At 45.5% G+C, this 13,754-nt stretch overlaps 1 protein-coding gene across 8 annotated transcripts in view; it reads left to right on the top strand.

Moving 5' to 3' along the window:
• Nucleotides 1-13,754, top strand: part of FBXW11 (F-box and WD repeat domain containing 11) — a 105,300-nt gene that overhangs the window by 81,689 nt on the left and 9,857 nt on the right. For all 8 annotated transcript variants that reach the window (XM_080676980.1, XM_080676982.1, XM_080676985.1 and 5 more), the window contains 4 exons: nucleotides 3,968-4,105; nucleotides 6,717-6,835; nucleotides 9,348-9,597; nucleotides 12,253-12,371. In XM_080676980.1, coding sequence (XP_080533106.1) covers nucleotides 3,968-4,105; nucleotides 6,717-6,835; nucleotides 9,348-9,597; nucleotides 12,253-12,371 — 626 coding nt within the window. The remainder of the gene's footprint in view (nucleotides 1-3,967; nucleotides 4,106-6,716; nucleotides 6,836-9,347; nucleotides 9,598-12,252; nucleotides 12,372-13,754) is intronic.

A 13,754-nucleotide genomic window follows, 5' to 3' on the forward strand; every position in this document is an offset into this window, starting at 1 on the left:
AGAGAAACATCGATCAGCTGCCTCCTGCACACCTCCCACTGGGGATGTGCCCGCAACCAAGGTACATGCCCTTGACCGGAATCGAACCTGGGACCCTCCAGTCCGCAGGCCGACGCTCTATCCACTGAACCAAACCGGTTTCGGCAGGTTATTGCATTTAATTTCTACAAGGTCCCTATCCCCATCTGTAATAAGGGGGAAACTGAGACTAAGAGAAATTTTAGAACTTGCTACCTGGTTATGTAGGAGAGGTGGGCTTCGTGTTGTCATTTCAAACTGGAGAACTCAAGCAGTGAAGGAGAAAGGTGTATGCTGTTACCTACCTACAGACCTCAGGGTGAACGCGTCTCCCTCCAGTTGTGTGAGTGCTCAGTGTCCTTGGCTGTCTCTTGAAAGAGGGTATGAGTAGGATAGGATTAGTTGGCCTTGTTTTAGTCGTCCCATTTTGGTGTCCTGAACTGGGATTTGTCTCCTGCATCTCAGAGCACAGGCTGGATGAAGGCCTTTGAAGCGCACGCCTTGGAACAGCCCTCTGGTGAAATGATGGTGTGTCGTGTCGCACCTTTTAATAAACCGCATTTTATTCGGGGAAAGTGGGGAGCTTTTTTGTGGTTTGCAAACTTGATATTAACATTGTCCTGACCAGAGAATGCTGAAACTTGCCCACCCACCCAGTTGTGTTTAGGCTTCTAAAAATAATGTTATCCCTCCATACTCAGACATCTGTTTTCACTCTATTGCCAATTTAAATGCCGCTGTATACTCTGTGTATCATGGCTACTTTCCCAGTATTTTGAAAATTTGCACAGGGTAAGGGGATTTTACAAGTTCTCAGAAACACGAAATACTCCTCTACAGTAGCCACACCACATGATGTCCAAGTGACATGGCAGGTATCTGTAATTGAAGAGGTGCACCTGCGTGTGTCCTGTATGGCTGCTGCTGAAATGGAGGCGTTGAATTGCATTAGAAGGCTGCGCCCCCTTCCTGGGTGTGGTTGGGCGGGGCTCAGGGTTATCAGGATTAACTAGCAGCCTAGATTGAGACCACCAATCCTGGCAGTTGGGTGGGGAGATTTTTTTGGGTCAGAGCCTACTCCTCTTGGCCTGTGTTCTGTGCACACGAGGAAGAGGGTCGCTGCTGCCATTTGTAGGCACTGTGACAAACCCCTGCCCGTGTCATCTCATTTGATCCTCTCAGCAGTTTGGGGGAAGTAGATATTTTCGCCTTTTTTACAGAGGAGCAGACTGCAGCTCAGACAGCCCAAGTCACTTGCCAAAGCTGCTAATTGACCTAGGTATTTTCTACCACAATGGCTGCCGTCTGTTTCTGAGGGTCTAGTTTTTCTAAAAAGACCTGGCTCATAAGCATTCTAGTAAGAGTTGAGGTTGTCCAATACGGTGGCAGGCAGTATTTTGGGCAGGCACAGTCAGCAGGATGTGCTGCCTGCTTCTGTGGGTGGCCTCGGGCCTGAGAAGTGGAATTGGAACCAGGGCGGCGTGCAGCAGGGTCGTCCCACTCCCTGGCCTGCTTTCGTGTCGCTTTCCTGGCATTTTGAAACAAACACTTGTTTGCGGATTAAGAAACCTAATAATTTCGGAAACAGCTCTGAGTGGGGCTTCCTAAAATGATCCATCAAGAATGATTTGGCAGACTTCTTCTCTTAAAATTCAGATGTGTGGATTAGAAAACGAGGCTCTTTCTAAGCACTGAGCAGCAGAGCCGTTTTCTGACTTGCATTCGACTTAGAACGTGAGCTTCCGCGAGGCCTGGCGTCTGCCTCTTGTCTGAGGGTCGGAGATAGAGAACATGGCTCGGCCTCCCTGTCGCGTGTGCTCTGTCCAGGCGTAGGCTGACCGCATAGCCTCACCCCAGCTCCTCTCTGTTGTGTGGCTTTAGGTACAAAGGTTATAATCAGGTCACCCAGTTTTAGAAAAAGTATAGAGCAAAGGGAGACCATAACATGCAGGAAGTTCTTTTTGGTTTGAGGAGCCCCCCACTCCCTCCTTTTTTAAAAAATATTTTTTTAATTGATTTCAGAGAGGAAGGGGGAGAGAGAGAGAGAGAGAGAGAGAGAGAAACATCAATGAGGAGAGAGAATCATGGATCAGCTGCCTCCTGCAGGCCCCCTACTGGGGATCGAGCCCGCAACCCGGGCATGTGCCTTTGACCGGGAATTGAACCGTGACCTCCTGGTTCATAGGTCAACTCTCAACCACGGAGCCACGCCGGCCGGGCCCCCACTCCCTCTTCAAAAAAATTTTTTTCAAACTCCCATGTGATGGTAAACGTGCCTTTTCATTCACTGAAATATAGAGTAACAAAGCTACTTATTGATTCAATAATATTTTAAAAATAATTGTGTATATTTTGAACTAAGAACAGCTATATGAATTTTTAAAATAACACCTGGTATATGTGTGAGTGTGTGTGTGTGTGTATGTGTGTGAGAGAGAAAGAGAGAGAGAGAGACAGACAGACAGAGACAGACAGAGGTAGATATACGTTACATATTCATCTCTGGAATACTTTGGGTTCATGTGGAGTAATGCATTCTGCCGCAGCTCTGAGCCCATGGGTGTAGCCTGAACACGGTACCCACTGCTGAGAGTCACTGGCCATGAATAAGACTTGTTGCCAGCGCACCTGCCTCCTAGTCAGCATTTTCCTGTTCTGCTTTAGCATGCCGAGGGGCTCAGGCACATCTGAAAAGACACCGTGTCTCTAAACGATTCCAAGCACTGCGTCCAGGGTAAGAAAGTCTTTACATTCTGGACCCCTTTTTACAGACGTGCTGACACAGACAGAACCGTTGTCTGCCTCGATAGCAGTGGCGGAAGTGGTGCACAGTAGTTTGGCTTGGGCATGTGCTCTATGTCTGACACTTTACAAACTCACTAGAGGTGATGCTGCCGGCAGGATTGATTGCCTCCTGCATGCACTCCTGCCGGGCCTGGGGAACCTGCGACTGAGGTATGTGTCCTTGATCAGGAATCGAACCCACGATCCTTCGGTCTGCAGGCTGACACTCTAACCACTGAGCCAAACCGGCCAGGGCTGCAAATCTTAGTGGGAAAAGCATGGACTTAGAGTCCGGAAGGATGGGTGTGATTTCCAGCTCATCCCATTACTAGTTTTATAGGCTCAAGCAAATTAAACTCCTGCCTTGTTTAAAAAAGGGAAATAATAAGAATTTCCTTCCAAGGCCAGTTCGTGGGTCATTTAACCAAATAAACATGTTTGGAGTATCCCCAGTTCCAGATACTGTGTGCCCAGATGCTGGAGCGGTGCCTCTCTTGAAAGCAGTATGCTTCCTGTTGATCATTTAGTGTCTAGGGCTAGCACAGCTAGTACCTGGAATACACTGGCATATTGGTAAGTGTTGCGTGAATGGTGAAAGATGAGAGCCAGGGCTGCAATGTGCCGTTCCTGTTTTAAAGGAGCTTCAGTCTGGTGGAGGATTGAAAATGGATAACATAAAATTTTTTCTCTAATAGTTGGCCTGTAGTAGTTTTCAGTATCTTTTCTCAATGATCAAGACAATGCTTTGGATGGATACACAGATTTCTCCATATAAGCTTAATATTGTTGGGGGTCTTCCGCCAAATATTTTAATCGGTATTAGAGAGGGACCCAATGAGTTACTATTTATTTGTATGTTTTGGATGCAAATGGCATTCTTGAAACATTCTGAGTTCTGTCTAGGCCTTGTTCTTTTTTTTTTTAATCCAACCCAAACTCATTGGAAATCCTGTGATCGTTGCCAGAAGGGCAGGGAACATTTGAGAAAAAACATTGTTGGGCTAATGTCTTACTTGGAAAAGAACATGATTCCTATCCACAGACAGTTACGCAAACCAAGATGGGGTAGCGGTGGTATGCCGTTTCTGGAAGCAATGCCAGAGTCTGAAGCCTGATAGAATAGTTGATTCACAAAAACTCCTATGTTGCCTCCTTTCTCCCCCAGACTATAGAATCTAACTGGCGGTGTGGACGACACAACTTGCAGAGGATTCAGTGCCGCTCCGAAAATAGCAAAGGTGTCTACTGTTTACAGTACGATGATGAAAAGATTATCAGTGGGCTACGAGACAATTCTATTAAGGTGAATAACTATTTTGTATGTATTATCTTAAAATTGTGGTCACACGTTAGACACTAGAAGTGACAATCTCTTCATTTATTCCTGACTGTGGTTCTGAAGAACCAGAGGCCGAGCATTTTCCTGCACTCACACTAGACCCCTGGGTTCTCTCACTTCCTACCCTTCTCTAAGCACAGGTATGTTCTGTATTCTGTATTAGGGCACCTGGGAAAAACACCTCAGTAGTCCAGGGCTCTTGATGACTTTGTGTGCTGGCGCAGGTGTGCTAATTTGCCTGGAAAGCAGTCATTACCTTTTATGACTTCTGAGAAAGGCTCCGATGATAACACAGAAGAATGACAGAGCAATTTAGATTGCTTTTCAATAGTAGATAAACTGGATTATTTCTGTGTTTAACGTTTGGCAGCTGATCTGACAGATTTTGTTTTACATTGTTTATAGCATATTTTCTCATTTAAGAAAACACTGCAGGGTTGTTGGGTGTTGTTTTTAGTTATAACTTACATACAGGAAAATGCACTTGTTTTGGTGTAAAGCTGTATGAGTTTTGACAGAAGTAATTGTGTAACCACAACAATACGCACGATACAGAACAGCGTCATCATCCCCAGAAGTTCCCTGTCCTGCCCCTTTGTGTTCGACTTTCCCATTCTTCCCCCTAGGCACTGGCCACCATTGGTTTTTCTGTCCCTGTAATTTTGACTTCTCAAGACTAGCCTATAAGTGGACTACACAGCATGTAGCCTTTGGAGTGTGGCTTCTTCCACTTAGCATAGTGCACTGGAGTTTCATCTGTGTTGCTGCACTTAGCAATGGTTGATTCCTTTTTATTGCTGGGTAGTGTTCCACTTTGTGGACGTATCACAGTGTGCTTATCCATTTACCTGGTGAAGGACGTTTGTGTGTCTCGTTTCTCACAATTAGGAGTAAAGTCACCGTAAACATGCATGTAAGTGTTTGTGAGAGCATAAGTTTTCACTTCATTGGAGTAAAAACCCAGGAGTACGATTGCTGACTCAGATGCTAAGTGTGATGTTTTACTGGCTAAGGAACTGCTAAGCCATTTTCCAAAGCAGCGATGCCATTGCTCGTTCCAGGCAGCAATGTGGGAGAGTTCCTTTGCTCGCCTCCTGTCAGCACTTGATAGTCTTGCTTTTTGGCATTCGCCATTCTCATAGGTATGTGGATAGGCCTCTTTTTACTTGCCCAATGGCTGGCTTATCGGTGCTTGTTTATACCACCTATCTATTCATTGGTGAAGTTTCTGTTCAGATCTTTTCTCTCTCTTTTAAAGGGGTTTATTGATTTCATATTGAGGTTTGAGAGTTCTTTACATATTCTGCATGCAAGTCCTTTGTTAGATAAATTTTGCAAATATTTTCTTACAAGCAGGGTCTTTTCATTTTCTTAATGGTAGATTTTAATTTTGATGAAATCCAGTTTTAGCAATTTTTTTCCTCTTATGAATCATGCTAAGAAGTCTTCCACTGAGCTTTTTGAATCTGTAAATTTATATCTTTCGGTCACCAAATTTCAGAAGTTATTGGCTCTTACCTTTTCAAATATCCTTTCTTCACCAGTAGTTTCTGTGTCTTTGCTGAGAGCGTCTCTCTTGTCATTCACATGGAGCATGTTATCTGTACCTCCTGAGAAGAGTTACAGTAGCTGCTTGGAAGTCGTGGCCATGACATCTGGGTGATCTCCAGCCTGTTGTGTGTGGTTGATTGTCTCTTCCCCTGAGGATCTATCACTTTTCTTGGTGTTTGTAAGATACTAATTTTGGATTGTAGCTTGGACAGTATGTGTATTACATCATAAAGACTTTGCAGCCTGTTATAAGCCTCTGGAAAAAATGTCTGGGTGTGTTTAAAGCAGGTGGTTAACCTAGTCAGCTTCAGAACATGAATTTCAATTTCGTTGTGACTTCAGCAGAGAGGGAGTTAGAAGGTTGGGAAGGATTCAGATCTCTTCTCTGCTTCTCAAAGCCTTTAACACTTACCACTGGGGTCTGTCCTGGGCTTGCCCGACCCAGAGCTTGGCCTGAGACTTCAGCAGCAGTTTAATACCAGTTCACTTCTCTCAGCCTTGCTGCGCTGTTCAGTCCGTCCTGCGTGTGCACAGCTCCATCGTGTGCGGTGGATTAAAGGGCCCCTTCTTTCCAGAGCTCTTCTCTTTCGGATTTCCCTATCTCTTCTGCCCACAGGGATCCTTTTTACCTTTTACTCTGGCTGGAAAATGGGGTTTCTCTTGGAATTTTAGTTATCTGTGCCACTGCTCTGGGGTGCGTCTTCATGACTGGGGCCTGTTCTTGAAGCAAAGCCACGTGAGAAGAGGGGAAAATGGGGCCCTCCACATCTGCTTTGGACCCCAGGGATCCCTTTCCCCAGTCCTCTGTCCAGAAAGAATGGTTTAGCTCAAATTTTAACTGCCTCTGCTGCCAGTTCACGTGCAGCCCCTGATGCAGGGAAGTTACTCAGTGCTGCCTCTGTCCCTCCTGCACATCCCACCTGTTTGATGGTTAGCTCCCTTATTTGCTGTGACAGGTTGGTTTTCTTTTATGATTCAAGAAATAAGGTGAGACAGAAACACTGATCTGATCTTATCTCAATAGATTTGGGACAAAACCAGCCTGGAATGTTTGAAAGTGTTGACGGGGCACACGGGCTCCGTCCTTTGTCTGCAGTACGATGAACGTGTCATTGTGACCGGCTCCTCGGACTCCACAGTGAGGTGAGTGCGTGGCCCAGCGGTCTGAGCTTGAGCTCCTCCCAGGAGGAGACTGAGAGCCGCACCTCCTCTCCGTATGCGTCGTGGGCTGTAGTTCAGGACCACTTCGGGTGTGGGTGTAGCTGCATTTTGTGAGGTAGGTCCTGTCCCCATCGCCATGTAGTATAGAGATGGCACCATGCTTTCTCCTAAGAGCACACTGCCTGCCACAGGCCAGCTCCCCCCGGGGGCCGTGCTCCAGAGAGGAGAGGAGGCAGGTGCTCTCCGACTGGGCTGTGGTGGGCATAGCCTACAAAGTCTGAAAGAGTCAGCAACAGCTGTTCGCGGAACCTTTCCAGGGCCACAGAGAGTGCTAGATGTTTTGTGGAATCTTACCCTATTGAATTCTCACATCAACCTTTCTAGTAGGTAGATACTGTCTTTTTGTAGATGTAGAAGGAAACAGATCAGAGAGGTTAAGCCAGCTGTGGGCAAACTATGGCCCGTTCGGCTGTTCTGTCCGGCCCGCGGAGCCGAAAGAGCGGAGGGTTCTCTTGCTCTCCCCTCCGCTCCTTCACCAGCAGCAGTGTTAACATGGCAACGTCGGGAAACACGGCCGCAGCTCCTTCTTCTGAGTGGGCGGATTTATATCCTCCCATTCAGTAGAAGGAACAACCTCTCAATCTTCCAGAGGCTCCTTGTAATGCCCGCGGACGCGTCCCCCAACATCACCCTGGGAATGCGGAGACACGTTATCGTGGTGATGTAGGGAGACACGCCCCTGGAGAGCACACTATCAGAGCATTAGCTAAAAAGGAGACCAACAACACTGTTCCCACTGAAGTGGATGTTTTCAAGACCAAAAACCTTTCAACCCAGTCTACATTGCCATCTACATCTACGTCCCGGTCATAATTTGGAAGTTGCACTAAAGAAAATGTTTAATTTACTGTTTACACATTTTGTTCTTTTCTATTTGTTTTAGTTTTAAATTATTTTATTATATTTAAGTTTAATTTGAAAGGCTTTTGTACCTTTCCTTTGTTAGGCAATTTTATTTTGCCTTTGCCATCTTCAATATAAGGTATGTTATTGTGCTATGATTCCTCCATTTTTTGAAGTTTCAAATTATAATAATTAGTGTTTACATTCTTCTTGTTAAAATGTTTGAAATGAATAAAACTATTGAAATGAAAAAAAAAAAAAAAGACTGTACCCTTTTATGTAATGATGTTTACTTTGAATTTATATTAGTTCACACAAACACTCCATCCATGCTTTTGTTCTGGCCCTCCGGTCCAGTTTAAGAACCCATTGTGGCCCTCGAGTCAAAAAGTTTGCCCACCCCTGGGTTAAGCAATTTGCTCAGAGTCACATAGTTAATCTGAACTTCGAATTTATAGCATTCAAGACTGTCTTCCTATTGCGTAGACTTTCCAGTAATGGCAACGCTTGTTTTCAGATGCCACCCCCAGGGCAGAGTGATGAGGCTGGAAATGGCCGAGTTCCCTCTCAGAAAGAAAGTGGTGGCTGCTGGTTGGAAGTGGGGAGAGTAGAAAGGAAACGTTGTTGGGATCCACTCCTACACCACTGGGACAAGGACATTTCCCACACCCAGTGGCTGTGGTCTGGGTGTGGTGAGGAGTTCATCAGGGCCTGGGATCACGAGTAAAGCCCTGGCTGCTGCTGGTGGCCGGGGAAGCACGTTCTCCAAGGGGCGGGCACACCTCTCCTGTGGACTGGAAGTCATGACGTCTCATTAATTCACACCCATCTATTCACCCAGCAACTTTGAGTCAGAGGCTGGAAGAGGATGTGCCATAGGGACACCATGGGACTGGAGCAGTCACCTGATGTCTAGTGTCCTTTCCCTCGCCCAGTGCTTCCAGGCCCCTGTTTCTGCTGTAGGTCACGTCTCAGCCTGAGAAGCCCAAGTTTTTCCTCCTCTGCTCTGCATCAGCTTGACCTCTGGGGAGGCCGTGGCTACAGAAAAGCTCTGATGTGAAAGGACTGCCCCTAAGCACCCCATATCTCAAGGGTGAACCAACTAGGAGACACTGGCTTTGTCCATAAAGCCATTGGGTGAATAGATGGTTGTGAGATTGATGAGACTTCATGACTTACAGTTCATTAGGCTCCAGGCCTCTCAAAGGTCAAAAAGAGCCTTAACTGTCCTCAGTTCTCCATCCCCCAAGCCCCTCCCCGTCATCTCAGACTCACTGCAACGCCCACTGACTTGAAGAGTCATTTTTTTTACCATCAGTACAAACCTGCAGGTACAATCCATAAACACCCGACTGTTACATAAACCTACACCTGAGCAGAGCCAGACTTGGCCGCCTTCTTTTGAAACACTTCTCAGCAAACAGAAATTGCTCCTTTTAAGCTTGTACTTAGGTGTCAGGTCCCAATCACCACATACAAGGCAAGTCCACACTCCCCAGCCTGCTACAAAGAATGGGCCCCGAGCACGGGTGCCACGCTCTCTCCTGGTCGTCTCCGTAGGTAAGCATTGTGCTGTTCTGTTCTCATCTAGAGTCTGGGATGTGAACACGGGTGAGGTTCTGAACACGTTGATCCACCACAATGAGGCTGTCCTGCACTTACGCTTCAGCAATGGACTGATGGTGACCTGCTCCAAGGACCGCTCCATCGCGGTGTGGGACATGGCTTCTGCCACCGACATCACTTTACGCCGTGTCCTGGTTGGCCACCGTGCTGCTGTCAATGTAGTGGACTTTGATGATAAGTACATCGTGTCTGCCTCTGGTGACAGAACCATCAAAGTAAGTGTATCTGCTTCCTTCTGTCTCTTAGAATGGAGAGAAAGCAGGAGTGGCTCTCCCAGCCTGGTACTTCTCAAGATCTTTATTCTCCTCCGTGCGCTTAGCAGTCCCGGAAGCCATCCCATTCTACATGCTCCTTAAGTTACAGGCACGGGAGGGGAAAAGGGTCATGGGACCAGGAAAGAGAGCAGTCCTCTATTTCATGAAGTCACTTTGCCGGTGGCCTTTATAAGGGGACAAGAACTCACCTACTGAACATGGCCCATGTGCTCGGAGCTTGTACGTTACCACCGCGCGTCGCCCTCCTGGCACACTGTTGAGCAGGTGTCGCCTGCATTGTACACATGTGGCTCACATTGTACAGATGTGGCTCAGTGAGTGAGAACTACACCGGAGATCACACAGCTAGCTAGTGGCAGAGCTGAGACTGGATTTAGTCACCTGATTTTGAGAGCCATGCCTGTCATGCCGCAGACCCTGGGCTGGCTGTTAGAGATGTGATGCGGAACAGCACATGTCCCTGTCTTCAGGAAGCTCAGCGTGTGGACAGCAGACATGTGACAAGCAGTTGCTGTAGTCTAGGGCAGTGGTCGGCAAACTGCGGCTCGCGAGCCGCGGCTTGCCGCTCTGTTGACTAATGAGTTTGCCGACCACTGGTCTAGGGTGACCCACGGGATCGATATCCATTTAATTTTAAAAAATGTAGCTTTCTTACGTTTTTATAACAACTTTATTAAAGTAATTCACATACCATGGAATTCATAATTTTAAAGCACACAGGTCAGTGGCCTTTAGTATAGTTACAGTGTTGTGTAACCATAACAGTTCCAGGACGTTTCAGTCCCCCTCCAAAAGAGCTCAGACCCATTAGCAGTCAGCCCCTCTTTTCTTCCCTGGTCCCTGGCAGTCCCGAGTCTACTTTCTGTCCACGGATCTGCCTGTCTGGACATTTCTTACACATGGAATCGTACAGTATGGGGCCTTTGGTGTAGGCTTCTCTCACTTAGTGTGTTGTTATCAAGGTCCACCCACAGACGCTGTAGCATGTAACAGTACTCATTTCTTTAGTGACTGAATAAAATTTCATTGGGTGGATGTGCCACAGTTTGTTTATCCATTCATCAGTAGGTGGGCATTTTGGTTGTTATACATTTATCTGTTATGAATAACGCTGCCATAAACATTTGTGCGGACATGTATTTTTCAATTCTCTTGGGATGATAACTCTGTGTTTAAGTTTTGCCAAACTGTTTTCCAAAATGGCTACACCAGTTTACAATCTCACCAGCAATATATGAATATTTGAATTTGGCTAAAAAAACCCCCCCCAAAACGCTTCTTTGTATGACCTGCACTAAACAGCATCCTAGTATGTGTCACCCCACAGATCACAGACTAGGTTGCATCATACGTTAGATTGTATGAGGTAATTCACTCAATGCTCAGCCACACCATTATACAAGACCAGTGCCTGGAAGTCAAGAGGGCCTGGGCATAATAGCCTGGAGGAATTCTCCATGTCCTTGTCAACACTTGGTATTGTCTGTCTTTTTATTATAGTTTTCCTAGTGGGTGTGTGGTGGTACCTCTGTTAATTTTGTTTTCTATTTCCCTAATGCCTAATGATCTTTTCATGCGCTTGTTGGCCATTTTTATGTCTTTGGAGAAACATCTATTTAAATCTTTTGTTCATTTAACAAATTGGATTATTTGTCTTTCTATTGTTTAGTTGCAATAGTTCTTTTTATGCTCTGATAGATAATAAGGTCCTTAGATAAATATTTGCAAATATTTTCTTTAATCTTGTGGGTTGTGTTTTCACTTTCCTTTTTTTAATGGTTTTACTTTCTTGATAGTTGTTTTTGAAACATAGAACTGTTTTAATTTTGATGAAGTACATTTTACCAGTTTTTTTCTTTTGTTGCTTGTGTTAATCTAAGAAACCATTGCCTAATCCAGTGTCACAGAGATTTACTCCTGTGTTTTCTTCTAAGAGCTTTATAGTTTTGCTCCTTACATTTCGGTCTTTGATCCATTTTGAATTAAATTTTTATATATAGTGTGAGGTAGGGATTCACCTTCATTCTTTGCACGTGGATGTCTAGTTAACCCATTCAACTACAAGTGCAGCTGGTAAAATAATCCAGGCACTGTGTTCGCTGTGTGTCTCTTTATTTGGCTGGTAATATATTGTGTGTCTGTGAACATCTAAGTCTTGCAGACGGTTTCACAAAAGAGGGATTATTTATTGCACATTCATAATGTTAGAGTGATGTGTCGAAACAAATGGAGCTGTTCAAGAAACCATGCTGAGAAGCGGAAGGTGTGAAAGGTGAAGCTTGCCCAGATCTGTTGGGTCTGACATGTCAGCTGGTATAAACCATGAAATCTGGGCCGCTGAGTGGACGAACCCTCCAGGAGATGTTCCCTTTGTGAAGATCTCAAGGCTTGGAGACTTCACCGCCTCCCTTCGTATTGCATTCCAGTTTTATCACTCAGCAGCCAGGAAAGCTTTATTCTGTCTAATCTCCCCCCAGCCTCCCAACCTTATTTCATAATCAAGTATTTTGATCCTTCTTAGAAGCTCTGACTTTTTGAGAAAGGTATATTGTGAGGGGACTTTGCTGTATTCATTCTGTTGCTAATATGTTACAGGTCTGGAGTACGAGTACCTGTGAATTTGTTCGTACTCTGAATGGGCACAAGCGAGGCATTGCCTGTCTGCAGTACAGGGACCGGCTGGTTGTTAGTGGATCATCAGATAATACCATCAGGTGGGTAGAAGCTCGGTGCCAGCTGGGCAGGCGGGTTGGTTTCTGCCATAGTGTTGACTCATTTCCCACTCGTAAAGCTCCAAAGACGCAGAGACTTTGGGGATGCTTCAGATAAAAACACTTGAGGTAACCTTTTATTCATCTGTTTGGCTCTGCTTACTGAAGTGGGTAAAACTATTTTCTTCCAAGATTCCCCCACTACACAGGGCTTTATGACCTTAGCTCTACAAGATCACTTAATACCAGAACGCTCCGAGCAGAGCACGCTCCATCCAGCCTGGCTCTGCTTGCCCTTGCCTCTGAGCGCCTGCCTCCCTCCCTGACACGTTGGGGGGACCTTACCATCTCTCCCAGGACTGCCATACAGAATCATCTACTCCTGTTCGGTCATCTGTTTCATTTCCTTCTTTCTTCCCAACGACTCCGTGTCCTTGCTTTCTAATAAATCTGATCATCCTTAAACACTTTATATCTTATTAGAGCTTGTCTTAAATATCTATTTAACCCAAGTCATTTCCCCCCACCCCAGTTTATGCCCAAATTATCTAATGTTTGGGCAAAATAAAGATTGGGTTCAATTATTTGAGAAAAGGAGGGAGGGAAGGGAGAAAGGGCGGGGCTCTAACTGCTATCAGTGTTTTTTTGTAAAGATTTTTTAAAAAATTGATTTTTACAGAAAGAGGAAGGGAGGGGTGGGAGGGGGTGGAGAGAAGGGGAGAAAGAGAGAGAGACAGAGAGAGAGAGAGAGGGAGAGAGAGAGAAATGTGAGAACAGAACATGTCTCCTGCATACACCCTACTGGGGATTGAGCCTGCAACCCAGGCATGTGTCCTGACCAGGAACCAAACTGGCAACCTTCTAGTGCATTGGACAAAGCCCACGCAACTGAGCCACACCGGCCAGGGCTGCTATGAGTCTTCTTTTAAGTTTTTAGACGTCACAAAAGTCACTGTAGTACTGGAATCTTGGTTCTGCTGTGTTAATTGTGCTTTCTATTAGTATTTCAGCAGTAAACAATCCTTAGCTTCCTCATTGGAATCTCTAAGGTTTTAAACAACTACAGTGTGTATTGCACTACACTTCATAGGAGGGAACCACTTCGGACTTGGTGGCAGTGCTCCGTGGCTGCTCACAATAGGCTAGAGACGCCACCGTCACTGACACCGATGGAGAGATTGGCTGAGGGTGGCTGTGGTGAAATGTTCAATAGAAATTCATTACAGAATTCGCTTGTACCTTTGTTTTGTGTGTGTTCCATTGCTGTGATTTCTTTTCGCAAATAATGCAGAAAAATCAATGATAATAGAGCCAAATTTTATTTCCAGAACTGTTGTATAATTCATATACAGAAAAAAGGCTAACTGTGTATGTTTATATACTGGG

This window comes from Plecotus auritus (assembly GCF_963455305.1).
Source record: "Plecotus auritus genome assembly, chromosome: 6".
Taxonomy (NCBI): Eukaryota; Metazoa; Chordata; class Mammalia; order Chiroptera; family Vespertilionidae; genus Plecotus; species Plecotus auritus.